At 45.9% G+C, this 13,736-nt stretch overlaps 1 protein-coding gene across 3 annotated transcripts in view; it reads left to right on the top strand.

The window, feature by feature from the left end:
* The window catches only part of SEMA6A (semaphorin 6A), a 128,125-nt gene that overhangs the window by 67,818 nt on the left and 46,571 nt on the right, over positions 1-13,736 (top strand). For all 3 annotated transcript variants that reach the window (XM_044263290.1, XM_044263307.1, XM_044263298.1), the window contains exons 4-7: positions 3,575-3,635; positions 4,629-4,691; positions 5,389-5,490; positions 11,582-11,672. In XM_044263290.1, the coding sequence (XP_044119225.1) occupies positions 3,575-3,635; positions 4,629-4,691; positions 5,389-5,490; positions 11,582-11,672 (317 nt within the window). The remainder of the gene's footprint in view (positions 1-3,574; positions 3,636-4,628; positions 4,692-5,388; positions 5,491-11,581; positions 11,673-13,736) is intronic.

Genomic DNA, 13,736 nt, shown 5'->3' with positions numbered 1-13,736 from the left:
GAATCACTGCACAGTGGGAAGAAGAAACAGAGATTATGTCCGTGATAGTTGCACGGCTGTGAGTGTGGATAAAGAGCGGGTCAATAAGAGCAGTGGTTCATTCTTCTAAAGCACTTAGGTGTTCTCAAACGAAAAGCTGTGCGACATAAACCAAAAACCGATGGCCACATTACAATATCCTGCGAGTACCCCACAACATGTCCCGGGGAGCAATGCCGAAACCCTTTCCAACAACTGTACTTCACAAATACGTACATGTTACATATTAGTTGTATGTGCTGTGTAAGTTCTTTACAAATGTTTGTTCATTCGATCCTGGAAAAGAACCCTAGTTCAGTGAAGAAGCTATTATCTCCCTGTCTTACAGGAAGAAACCCAGGGAGAGGAAGGGGAAATGCCTGGGACCAAAATGACAAAAGGCAGGATTTGAAGTAGGGTGGCCTTCTCTAGAAGCTGGGCATCGACTCCCAGTACTGGGCAGCCTGCTGAGGAGGTGAGCTGGGACCACTGGTCCTAGCAGTAACTTTCTCCCAGCTTCTGTGCAGGAACACGGCCAGCGTGGGTATTCCTCAGCTGCAATGAGGTCCTCAGTAGGTGACCCTCTGGTAGAAGAGTAGGTCCTTCTTCCTTTAGGGTGGGGGCCTAAGATTTTATTTAATTATCTGATAGAGAGGCATGAGTCGGGGTAGGAACTGAGAGAGAAGCAGGCTCCCGATAAACAGGGAGCCCGGTACGGGACTCGATCCCAGGACCCTGGGATCACGACCTCAGCCGAAAGCAGCCACTTAATGACTGAGCCACCCAGGCGCTCCCATCAGTTCCTTTTTAAATATCATTTTTGGATCCTAAATGTAGCAGCACTGGAAGATTTCACATGTAGTCGATTGTCTATAGGCTGGTCAAAACAAATGATTCAACACTGGATCTATGAGAAATAGGCTGAGTCAAGAATCTTCTATGAATGATTCAGTCTGCAATTCAGTCTCTAAGGGTGAAAACAGGATAACAGACGACCCTCGTACCTGATGATTTAGTGCCGGTGTGGACTGCAGGTCCAGGGTGGCCCCTGAGTCAGGAGCAAAGTGCTGTGTAAACTTAAAAAGTGACAGTTATTCCAGCTCGTTAAAACCCAGACAGTGTTATCCTCCCCATGCCCCCTGCCAAAAGGAGAAACGTAAGGGAGAAAAAGGAGAGAAACACATTCATTTTTTTAAAACCAAAAAATGAACAGACCTGCAGACGTCAGAACGGACCTTTCATAAAAGTCAAATTTGTAAGACCCCTGCACTGACCTATCGGTTTCCATTCTACACACAGCAACTTGCCTTTAGTACCCACCCTTGGGAAAACTCCTGAAGAATTTTCCTGGTCACTATGTTTAAGGTCTCTCCCCTCCCTTTTCCCAGCACAGCCCAGAGATATCCCAGTTTCTGGGCAGCAAGTGACACGATGTGAAGTCCAGTCCTTCCCCCAGGCTCAAATCACGGCAACACAATTCAGTTTTGCTCACTAAAGGGGGGGAAGAGGGAAGTCCTCAGACTAAGTCAATTTGTGTTCAAATAACTGAATTCAGAAGCTTATGAATCCTGAGATGTACACACGGACAGGAGGGAATAACCGCCCACCACGGCCTTAGGTTTAGCATAAAGTGTGCTTTCTGTTTGCTAGGTAATGTGCTCTCTTGGATACTGAAAAAGACTGCAGTGGTCCAAAAGACTTCATTCACAGAATTCTATTTTTAAAATGGGCTTCCTGAGTCTTGTAGACAACTGGTGTCAGTCAGTCATCAGAAGACAAGTCCCATCCAGAACCCAGAGACTGAGTGAGCCTTGATGGCAGGGACCCTTCAATTCTGCCTTATTACTATCCATTTTGAAAATTCTTTTTTGTTGTTGTGTAATCTCCAAACTGCTAATTAACATAAACAGGCCATGCCAGAAGGGAGCAATCCCAGAGCTTTCAGAGGAATTGCCAGTGCATATTAATCAGCTGTTAATTTACAATTCATATGTTCTGCTCCTACTTAAAGTTTTCAGGGGAGGAAGGGCAAGGAAAAACCTAGAGTCATCTCAAACCTGATACCAAAGTAATAGGCAATTCCATCCCAATAATGATCCTGACCCACAGCACCACCAATAAAGTCAAACAAGTAATAAACGAATGCAATAAAACTGCCTTGAAATTAAAGGGCAGGGTGATTCTGGCACCCTACTGAGGTTCCAAGAACTTCCCAATTCAGCAATTTACAAAAACAGGCTCACCATTCTCCCCCTCACCACCCTGAGAGAGAGACACAGAGAGAGAGAGAGACACAGAGAGAGAGAGAGAGAGACACACACACACACACACACACACACACGGCTCAAAGGCTCACAGTTGCAAGGAAATTCTGTAAGCCAACCGCCTTGCCCCCAACTTTTATTTTCACATGAGAAAGCCTGTTTGTATTTCTGTTTTTCTCTGTTGTACTTTTCCTAAAAGCAGTAGCAGATCTCCAAAGAAGGTGGGGGAGGGGGAATTTAAGGGAATCCTGACAGCAGATCATTCCTTTCTTCTTCTTCTTTTTTTTTTTTCCTTCGCCACTCTCTCCACTTTCTCCTAAGTAATGAGGCGCCCTAAAAGTACATGGGAGCCTTGAGGTCCTGGTTAAAAGCTGTGGGTAATTTTCCAGCTCCAGGACTTCCTGCGTTTTAGAAAAAGTCAATGTTATTTCAAGGGAAAATGAGCTGTTTTGCTTTCCCTCACTAGCCCCCCATCTCCTCAGTTGAGTGAGTTCTTTTCTTTTCTTTCTTCTGAATCCCAGACAAAAACGCCCTTGTACTCGGCTCACACAGAAGGGGATGTTTAAATATAGCCCCACACCTGAGCTGCTGATTCTGTTTCTTCCCTTCCAGGGGGAGATTGGCAGCAGATCGTAAAGGCAACCAGATTCTCAGCAGAACAGGAAGGTGAACAGAAGCAAGAAATGTAAACTTTAGCTCAAGCACATTTTAGACCTTAATTGACCATCACTGTGTGAAGAAAACAGTGCTTTCTGGAAATAATTTCACCTTTATCATCTCCCATCTTGTCAATCACATCATCAAAGCTAAGGCCGGAAATAAGTTTCATACGGGGAGAAACAGCCGGAGATGAGCTCTTTGTTAGCTCCCATGATGAAGGAAGGTGGTCTGTTGATTACCAAGTGTTTGGTACATGGATTGGAAAATACTGAAAGGGCATGGGGAAACCCACCTGTGTTCTGGGTTTTGGGACAGTTTCACTTTCAAAGTCCTCTCTCCTGAACTACATACATACAGAGATTGTAGTACTGGTATGAGGGAGACAACAGCAAAGTTTTCATAAAAGGTGTCCTTCTCAGCAAGATGCCACGACTTATCGGAAGTAGCAAAGTGTGACCGAGGGGTATCTCTTGCAGGCTGAACTGTTCCCTTTTTCTTGCATGCAGAGGTCTCTTTTCTAATAAAGCGGATATGGATTTATCTGCCTTGAATGAGACAGACACTCATTCAGGAGAAAATTAACTATCCTGACCCCTGTATCTGACACGGTATCAATTTCTCATTGTTTACAGGGACCATATTTATACTGTTGATATGGACACCTCACACACAGAAGAAATCTATTGTAGCAAAGTAAGTAGTTTTAAAACCATCTTTCTAAAACGAAGAGGTTTAGGATAGCTCTAGAAGGGATTACGTATTTGAAATGCACTGAGTGAGATGACATGGCGAATAATTTGGAATAATTTGGATTTTTTTTTTTTTTTTTGCGGTCCTACTAACATGGGATGAATCTGTGTTTGAAAACAGCTATCTACTTCAAAGTTTATTCACCAAATATGTGTGCCTGTGTCCTCTGGAGTTTTAGGTCATTTCCAAATTCCTTTAAAAAAATAATACCATGTTTGTCCAGGAAAATAACAGTTTTCATATGTAAAATTCTGCCCCACAAATGTTTCAATGTTATGTTTCCACGTCTTGCAGTATTAAGTTTGATTTGCCTGTTGTGGCTCAGGAATCTAATCATTAACCACTTCAGAAAGACATAAAATATAACTTAAGCTTCCCCTATAACTCCACATGGAGGTATTTTAGTTAATAAAATCTGCCACAGAAGTAGACGATCCCTTCAGTCCATGAATTTACGTGGAGTGGAACCTGAATTAAACCTTTGTCCACCCAAAGTGAATGTCCCCTTTATGTTTAAGTAAATGACTTCCATATTTTAAGGGGAAAAGCATGCTTTATGAAAACTGATTTATCAACTGAAAGGAAAGGGCAAGGACATGTAGTTTATCAAAATGAGCGTCGTTTAGCAAGTTGATTTGGTTATTTTATGAGAAATTTCCATGCTGTTGTTTGTTCTTTTTTCCTTTTCTCCTTCATCTTTATCTCAAGGAGAAGAAGCTCATTCTGTAGTTTAATGAATAGATAGGAGTTCAAAATTAAATGAACGGTTCCCATCTCCAATCTTTTGTTGTTATGGTGAATTAATCATGGAGAAAGGGTGCGGAAAGCTTTCAATAAATATATGTTCAGCCACCATCTCCCCAAGGGAACTCTTACTTCTAAAATCAAATGCAACAACCTCTAGGCTCTAATTGATTTCTTTCTTGATCCCTGCAGAAACTGACATGGAAATCTAGACAGGCTGATGTAGACACATGCAGAATGAAGGGAAAACATAAGGTAGGCAATTTTCATTCCTCCTGCAGCTGCCACTTTGGGTTAAGTTTTTGACGGTTATCTCCGGCCGTAGACCGTGATGTGAAATGGATCATGCTAGTCCCTTTTCCCCCAGTAATTGCTTTTTCCATCAACGTATTGAAGGCTTTAATTTGCAAAAACAGTTTGCTTTTAATGTGATGAAATATTACGACAGCTGCTAGGGCTGCATCATGAACTACTAAGGGGCACGAGGGATTATGGACACCAAGCCCGCTGCCCCAGCTCTTCTGAGCGCACTGGCCAGTAGCCCACCGCACAGACCTGAGTCCTTGGGGAGGGTGAGGAAGAGCTCAGAACAGAGCTGCGCAGACAGACAGGGGTTTGTACCTTGAGTCCCAGAACAGCATAAAAACACACTTCAGCTAGGAGCCTTGCCCAGCAAGGGACCTTGGGACATCTGGCATTAAAATTAATACAGTGGGAGGTTGGCACTTGCACGCTTGTTCTCTCTACCCTGTGCTTTTAGTTACTGTTTAAAAAAAAAAAAAAAAAAAAAGCCGTTGTTGTCCACATCATTTTTTGGTTAAGCATGAGGAGGAGCTCGAATTCTTAACAGGGGAACTCTTTAATCCTACCATCAGCAGATGGTGGGAGATGGTGAAGGATGGATTTCTCTGTTGGCCAGACAGAACACAAAACAGTTTGAATTATTTTTCAGGATGAGTGTCACAACTTTATTAAAGTTCTTCTAAAGAAAAACGATGATACTTTGTTTGTCTGTGGAACGAATGCCTTCAACCCTTCCTGCAGAAACTATAAGGTAAGTGCGGTTTTGTCTGCTAGAACCACACAGGCCGGAGGTATTCCATGATTTACTGTGAGTGTACCTGCAGCAACCTAAGAGGGGTAATTCAACACCATCTGGGTTCCTCTCACCCACTGGACTTAATGTACTGCTCCACATGAGTGATTCTGAGCAGGCTCCTAAGCTTCCTGTTTGTGCAGGACTGACTGACACATCTTTAAGGAGCCTTCCCAGCAAAGTTCGTTTCTGTAAGACCCTATTCTTCATTGTTCAGAGTGCCAACAGACTTTTGCATGTACACCATGTGGACTTCCCCTCTCTCCCTCCCACCTTCTCCCTCCCACTTCACCATCCTCTCTGAGCACAAAAACACACTTGGGTTGTGAGTGATTCCTGTTTTAAGAGGTATCTCAAACACACACCAGTGCAAACTGTGGGCTTTCTTCTAGGAGAGACTTCTAAGAATGCAGAAGTTTAATTCCATTTAGTACTCGCCACTGTGGCCTTTATGCAAGGGAAAGCAAAATTAAGTCTTGGAGCATTAACAGATCAAGTTAGTTCTGAGCAGCAGACGGAGGCGCTGCTGAAGCAGCCCCACATCTGTTCTCCCCCTTTGCCCGTCCTTCCCGCTGCAGCCCTTCTTCCCGCACACATGTACTGTGTTCCTCGTGTGGCCAGGCACTGAGGCCGTAAGGACAAAGAGGGGGGCCTCCATCCTTAGGGAAGCCACACAGGAAGAAGAAAACTATAATTCCATGAGGGGCAGAGCATTATGGAAGGACAACAGAAAGGTGCTCACCTTAGCCTGAGGTGCAGAATCAGAGAAGGCTTCCAGAAGGGGGCAGATGGCCCCACTCTGGAGATGCTCCCCGCAGCTGTTCTCACATAGGGAACATGAATGCACCCAGCCCGGGAGACACCCTCAAGCTCCACGACGTCCTGACCTAGTGCCTCCCAATGCATGCTCTATTCATTTGTGTGGGGTAACAGGGACTGAGGCGTCTAACCTTTGTTTTAAAGTAGACCTTAGCCAAAGAAAGAGAGGAGGACATTCCAGGCAGGGGGAATGGCAGGAACAAAGGCACTGAGTAAGAAACGGTCTGTTGAGCTTGAGAAACTTCCTGTGGGCTTAAGTGCTGGACTCTGAAGCGACAAGTAGTACCAGCAGAGACTGGAGAGGTAGGTGCCCCCTAGGGACGAAGGGAGAAGAACAGATTCGGGAACTACTCAAGGGACAAAAACCAGTAGGACGTCATAACGGATAAGCAGCCCAGGATAAGGAGAAAGAGGGGGTAAGAATGACTGCTGTGCTCGCTCCTGGGGAAGTGGACGGATGGAGCTGCCCGCACTCCAACCGGGAGGAAGAGAGAAAGAGCACTGGGGCTGGGAGCAGGTTGTCAGAAGGCGGGGCTTGGGTTCCCGCTCAGTCAGGACGCCCAGCCCCGTGGACGTTACTGCCTGGGAGATGTGAACAGGAAGAGCTAACAATAAGACAGATGGGTGAGCCTTAATTTAGGGAGAGACATGGAGAGAAATACACATTTGGGTATCACCGGCATAAAGTGAAGCCCCAGGGTGTAAAGAATGCAAAGAGAAATGATGGGCTGATATCCAAAGCAACGTTTCGTGGGACAGTTTTAAAAGACCATCAGCCTGGGCAGGCACCTGGGTGGCTCAGGTCATGATCTCAGGGTCCTGGGACTGAGCCCCGTATCCGGCTCTCTGCTCAGCAGGGAGCCTGCTTCCCCCACCCCTCTCTCTGCCTGCCTCTCTGCCTACTTGTGATCTCTCTCTCTCTGTGTCAAATAAATAAATAAAATCATTGTTTAAAATTAGGGGGGAAAAAAGACCCTCAGCCTTCACACAGACATCAGAGGGAGGGTCTGTCTTATTAACCTCATGCTCAACTTCCATCTGACACTTGGAAATGGGCACCTGCAGGGGCGCGATTAGGGTGAGGCAAGGGAGGCATTCACCCCAGGCACAAAATGTAGGGGACCTACTAAAAACATTCAGTGGCAAGGTAAGGTAAGTGATAATTCAGAAAAATCTAAATTAATGTAAAAAACACTGTCCTAAAATAGCAAACTTTCTAATAACAACAGGACCTATTCGGTCTGCAGCAGGCAGTGAGTGCAAACATTTCCTCTGGCCATGACAGCTGACATTCTGACTCTCATTCTCCCACTTAATATTCCATCCCCGTTTGTCATTGTTTAGGACTCATTAAGATTAATGCTCTTCACAATTCCCAACCAATTCCCTAGCTGGAAAGCTATCTTTTATGACAAAGGACAGGTTTTCTTGGCACTGTGACACACAGACCAGAAGTGGTCTCGCTCATTCTCCCCACACATGTTCCATTCCCCGGGACGCCTCACCTGTGGCGAGACCGTCACCTCTCCCTTGTTCTAGCCACACCTGCTGGGACCTGTTCAGAAGCCTGGGCCTCTCAGACACCACACATGGGACACTCTTCCTGCACAGTTCTGTCTGTCTTGGCAGTGCTCAAAGAAGTGTGTTTCCAGACTCAGGGCACAGCAAGCTTTGTTGACAGTAGAAGACAAGAATGTACTTGACTGCAGGAAGAATGGACAGACTCTCTTAAGCACCTTTGATGAATAGATCAGGACTACAGGTTCAAAGCAAAAACAATGGCCCATCTTTCTCCCCTCCCCCCACCAAAAACCCAAACCCAAGTCTCTTAGCACAGAGGCATCAAGTGGATTATACTAACTTGAAGCAGGACGGTGACAAATTTTTGGTCTCCACCTCTGCACTATGCCCCAGTTTGCACAGTTTTAAAACAGAAGTAAGCCAAATGTATCAGAAAGATTACAGGCCCCAAATAAGATTACCTAGGGAAGCAGTCCGCAGGCCACCCACTATAAACCCAAAACTATACTCCATGTCTTTTCCCTCCTGCTCTCTAAACCTCTTCAACTTGTGCAGGAAGTCAGGCTGGCTCTCAGTATAATTACCTGTACCCTATGGTGATTTAATTTCCAGAGGCTACTGTTAAGTCTAAGATTTGGAGACTACGACAAGGATTAGTTCTAACTTCATGGAAAGAGGATTTCACCATGGCGTTGTTTTGTCTCTGGACCTTTCCAGACTCACAAACCGAAACGTTAATACTTCACTGCTTCTTGCCTTTGACTTGCTATAGCTATGACTCCCTTTTTTTTTAGAAGTAGGCACACTTAATAACATAAATCCCCCCTTGTCTACGGTCTCCCCATTGCCAGGATTACAGCACGCATGGGTGGGGGAAAAGGCATTTCCACTGCATCACTGTGGACTAAGCATTACTTCTGGATGCTTGCCAGACCCGCAGACCACAAAGTCTGTCACAGTTCAACACGATGCTATTATTGGGATAAAAAAAATTTTTTTAATTTTTAAAAACCAAACCTCTCATAAGTGTGCTGAGGGGAGAAGAGTACATTTAAAGGATATCTCACCTGAACATCTTTCCCCTAAAAATATGTGTTTTTACTACAACTGCTTTTGGGATTGTGAATGAGTTTGAGCAGATAGGACGGGCTTTAATAGGAGCTATTTCGAAGCAGTTGAGAAAACAGAACTTCTACTATCTCCCTGAAACAGTTTCCTGGGGCTTGAGGGCAAAAAACACAACTGGACACCACTCCCAGCTGCTCAGAAAGCACCTCACTCCTCCCGCACGAGTCCATATACCGTGATTTAAGGGTTCCCGACTCAGTGCCTTTCAGCGGGTCGTCCCTGGGCACTTGCGCTGTCTCAGGCTTCTCTTCTCCCAGCTCTGTATCTGTGGCCCTGTAGTCAAACCACGCAACCGCCAGAGGTAAACAAGATACCTCCCACTACAGAAAGAAGACTGAGCCACAGAGGGTTATAAAAACAATAACAACGTGGAGGAGATAACTGTGCGGACTCTAGTACTGAGCTATAAATGCTAGGGAAATCCCACGGTGTCAGGAGAAAGACCACAGGGCAGGAGGCAGAGACCACCGAATCACTGGCCAAGATGCGCCAACCCATCTGACAGAGGCCAGGAGCTGGCCCGGAAAACTTTCTCTCCTGCTCGGTCAGTGATGGAGGCTCTGCTCCACTAGGTTATGCAGAAGGCTCTACTTCATCCTGCTCCTACCTCAGCCATCTCCTAGGATCTTGGGATTCTGGACTGGATCCTTTGTATCTAGCAGGGCGGAATACAGAGACCTGGCGAGGAGGACAATGGAAGGTTTATAGAGGCAAGACCTAGAGGGGGCACACAGCCTCCCCCCGCCCACATTCTATTGGCCAGAGCGCATTCTGTGAGCACACCTAACTGCAAGAGAGGGTGGGAAATGGAGTTCCGTGTGATGTGGAGGAAAGGGAAATAGAATTCGGTGAGGCTTCAGCATACCCGCAAACCCTAGGAAGCTAGGTGGGTAACTTGCAGAAGCAAGACAAGCAGGGCGTGCTCACATTCTGTGGGCAAAGAGGCCTTGGTGCTGAGGTCTATGGGCCTGTTGGACGAAAATGGCAGGGGGGGCTGTTACTTCTCTTACCCAAGTGGCAGCAACCAGCTGTAAGAGAAGTAACGGCCCCCTGCCATTTTCATCAGCTGGTTGCTGCCACTTGGGTAAGAAAGGCTTGAGGTGACTTTTCCACTTGCTCAAAAATAAGAAATCGGGTTTCATTTACAATCGCCTTGTTTTGTTTTGTTTTTTTGCTATTTTTTTTTCAATTTATTTATTTTCAAAAAAACATTATTCATTATTTTTTCACCACACCCAGTGCTCCATTCAAGCCGTGCCCTCTATAATACCCACCACCTGGTACCCCAACCTCCCCCCACCGCCACTTCAAACCCCTCAGATTGTTTTTCAGAGTCCATAGTCTCTCATGGTTCACCTCCCCTTCCAATTTACCCAAATTCCCTACTCCTCTCTAACGCCCCTTGTCCTCCATGCTATTTGTTATGCTCCACAAATAAGTGAAACCATATAATTGACTCTCTCTGCTTGACTTATTTCACTCAGCATAATCCCTTCCAGTCCCGTCCATGTTGCTACAAAAGTTGGGTATTCATCCTTTCTGATGGAGGCATAATACTCCATAGTGTATATGGACCACATCTTCCTCATCCATTCATCCGTTGAAGGGCGTCTTGGTTGTTTCCATAGTTTGGCGACCGTGGCCATTGCTGCTATAAATGTTGGGGTACAGATGGCCCTTCTTTTCACATCTGTGTCTTTGGGGTAAATACCCAGGAGTGCAATCGCCTTGTTTTAAAATAGAGCTCAGTTTTTCTTTTTTCTTTCCTCTTCTCCTCTTTCTCTCTCTCCCTCCCCTCCCCCACTTCTTTCTTTCCATACTAAGAGGGCCAAACAAAACTCACTGACAGACCTGTGAGAACCCTCTGCGTGCAGGGACAAGGCCTGGGGTGAGCACACATGTGGGTGTCAAACGGCAGCCCCACTCCTGACTGCCACTGACTTGTGTGAGCCCCTCATCTTCTGGACCTTTCCTTCTCATCTACACGACTGGAGGGTGGGAGAGGTTTCTGAAGTTGGTGCAAAGGGCCAACCAGAGCTCCACTTGCATCAACATTTCTGTGCCTCTCCTGACGCCATCCTCTTCTGCCAGCTAGCCAGAGGAAGAATTCCAGTGTCTTCTACTGGGATTTAACCCACAAAGGCAGGGCTCCTCAGGCAAAACAAAACCAAAGACTGAGATCATTCTCTAGAGTTTATGACTCAACATTTAATTCAGAGGCAGTAGGGGAGGAAAGGAGGAAGTTTTTTGGCTTTTTTTTTCCCCCCCTTAAAAATTCCTTTTCCAAGGAAAAGACACTTATTTCTAGGCCATTTCTAAAGGATACGGGAAGCTATTGACTCTAACAGTTAAGAGTCAAGGAAACATGACTGAGTCTCAGGCTCTCCTAGCTGCAGAACCTCAGGCAAGTGAGTTCATCTCTCTGAAGCTGTTTCCAAACCTGAAACCAACAGACTTATCTCAGGGGATCTGAGGATCTTTTGTACTATGTGTACGAATGAGTTCAAGTATTAAGTGACTTACAGGTATGTGTTGCTCTGACTACTATTGGTTCCTAATGAAGTCCCATTATTTCGTTTAGATGGATACTCTGGAACCTTCTGGAGATGAATTCAGTGGAATGGCCAGATGCCCATATGATGCCAAACATGCCAACGTCGCACTGTTTGCAGGTAAACGACGTGATTTCCTCTCGTTGCATCTGCTCTCACATGCCTGTCTCTGCAGGTCCCCTGGAGGATTCGTGCAGTTATGGCTGTCCTCTGATTCTCTGGGGAATACCGTAATTAATAGCACCTCTTCCATTTGAAATTCGCATGGAAATTGTACTTCTAGACAATTTCCACCACCCCATGCCTGTGTGCCTCAGGAAAGGATCACGGCTTCACACTCAGTGTGTGACACATTGAGTAGGGCATGTTTGGGTTCAAATAATCAGAGATTCCCCCTTGAATGGCCAATGTAGATTGATTGATTATTCAAGGTGGGACTTTGAGGCTGGTATGATTCAGTGGCTCAGTGCCATGATCTGGGACACAGGGCCTTTTCATGTCTCTGCTCTTTCAATTCTTCCTTGGAGAGGGAGGGACTGCTCTCACAGACATGTGTGTTCTTGTCCACACATAGAAGGGGAAAGGGAGGAGACAAGGTAAAGCTGCAGGAAGATGTCCAAGCAGGAGTCCATAAGCCCGCAAGTTTCCAGCAGACACCTCAAATACCACTGACCTGATTAGGGTGTGTGCTTCTCTCTGATGGAAAGATAATGGGGGGGGATGTATATTCATCATCCTCTCCCCTTGCCTCCCCTGCCAAGGGTAGAAAACAGCAGCAACTAAGCCGTTTATCTTCAGATTGGGATTCTTATGCATATGAGTGTGTGTGTGTGTGTGTGTGTGTGTGTGTGTGTTTTAATTAGGAATTTATTTAGGAATTCATTGCCAGCTGCGCGAAGGTGGGTGCGGGGAGAAGTGTTGGTATAATAGTGGTGGTTATAGCATGTAATAAAGCAGTTAGCTGTAATTTCCATCACAACAGCTCAAAACTGGCACATCCCAGCTCGATGGGAAACTTTAGGGCTTCCATTATGAAATAAGCTCAGCTCCCTGAACCTCATCCTCAGTGCCACGTGCTTGTGAGCCTCAGGCTGCAGTCCCAGGGTGGGGAAATGGCTTGTGCCAGGAAGGCCTCCTCAGGCTTTTTCCCCAGTAGTAGCGCGCAGTATCAGGGGGACATGTGACACTGTAGAAGAGTCTTGTAAACCCATCAGTCAGCATAGGCAGGAGCAAAGCCAGAGCAAAGAGTACCCAAGTGCATAACTTCTGCTACAGCCCCTTTCCTGACACTTGAACCTGCTGGGCCCCTGGAGGATATGGGCCGCCATATAGAAGTTAACTGTCAATCAAAGGGGGTGGGAGCATCAGAGGAGTGGCTAAGGTCACCAGTCTTCCAGGAAACTTCCAGGACTCCACGGAGCAAGCCCTGTGAGCAACAGGCAACACGCCGAATACCCCTCCTACTCCCCCGACAAGCATACCTGGGGAGCTTTTCATTGGACTGTTGGAAATCTCATGAAAGCTCAGCCCTTATTAATAGAAGATCCTTGTTGCAAGGAAAATGGTTGTCATCTTAGCAAGAGGGGCAGAACAGTGCTCTGTGTTATAAGTAAAAGTTCTGGTGAGATAGCCAATGCTGAATGCAAAACTGAAAGCATAACAGAAAGTGGACAGAAAATACACACATAAAACACACATGGCTGCACACACGCTGTCCCCCCACTCCCCAGCATACCCGCACGACCTGGGGCTCTGATGGATTCTTGAAGAAAAGCTGTGATTTTTGTAGACGCGTGCTGATCGGTAGCTAGGTTTGCCGTCTGCAGGTTGGATCTAACCAGTCAGCACGTCATTGACAGACGGCTGTTAACGATGCCGATGTCCAAGACAGCTCTACCTCCAACCTCGGCAAATTTCAGTTATTTTTAGACCAAAAGGAGACTCAAGAACTTTGCTAAGATCTGTTGGGATAAACTTTTCTAAAAAAACGTGATGCTTATCCCACCAGCGGGAGAGCTGAAATGGTGCTGCCACGTATGTAAGCCACATGGACACACAGCTGATGAGGGCATCCACTAAAAATGAATCACAGAAGGACTTTTTTATTTTGAACGTAATTACTGTTTCTGTCTCACAACTTGCATAGATTTTACTATTCCACATGATCCTACTGGATTATTTGTA

The sequence above is a fragment of the Neovison vison genome, chromosome 1 (genome assembly GCF_020171115.1).
Source record: "Neovison vison isolate M4711 chromosome 1, ASM_NN_V1, whole genome shotgun sequence".
In the NCBI taxonomy this organism is placed as follows: domain Eukaryota; kingdom Metazoa; phylum Chordata; class Mammalia; order Carnivora; family Mustelidae; genus Neogale; species Neogale vison.
The sequence above is the reverse complement of the archived record's forward strand: the minus strand, read 5'-3'. Positions and strand labels throughout refer to the sequence as shown.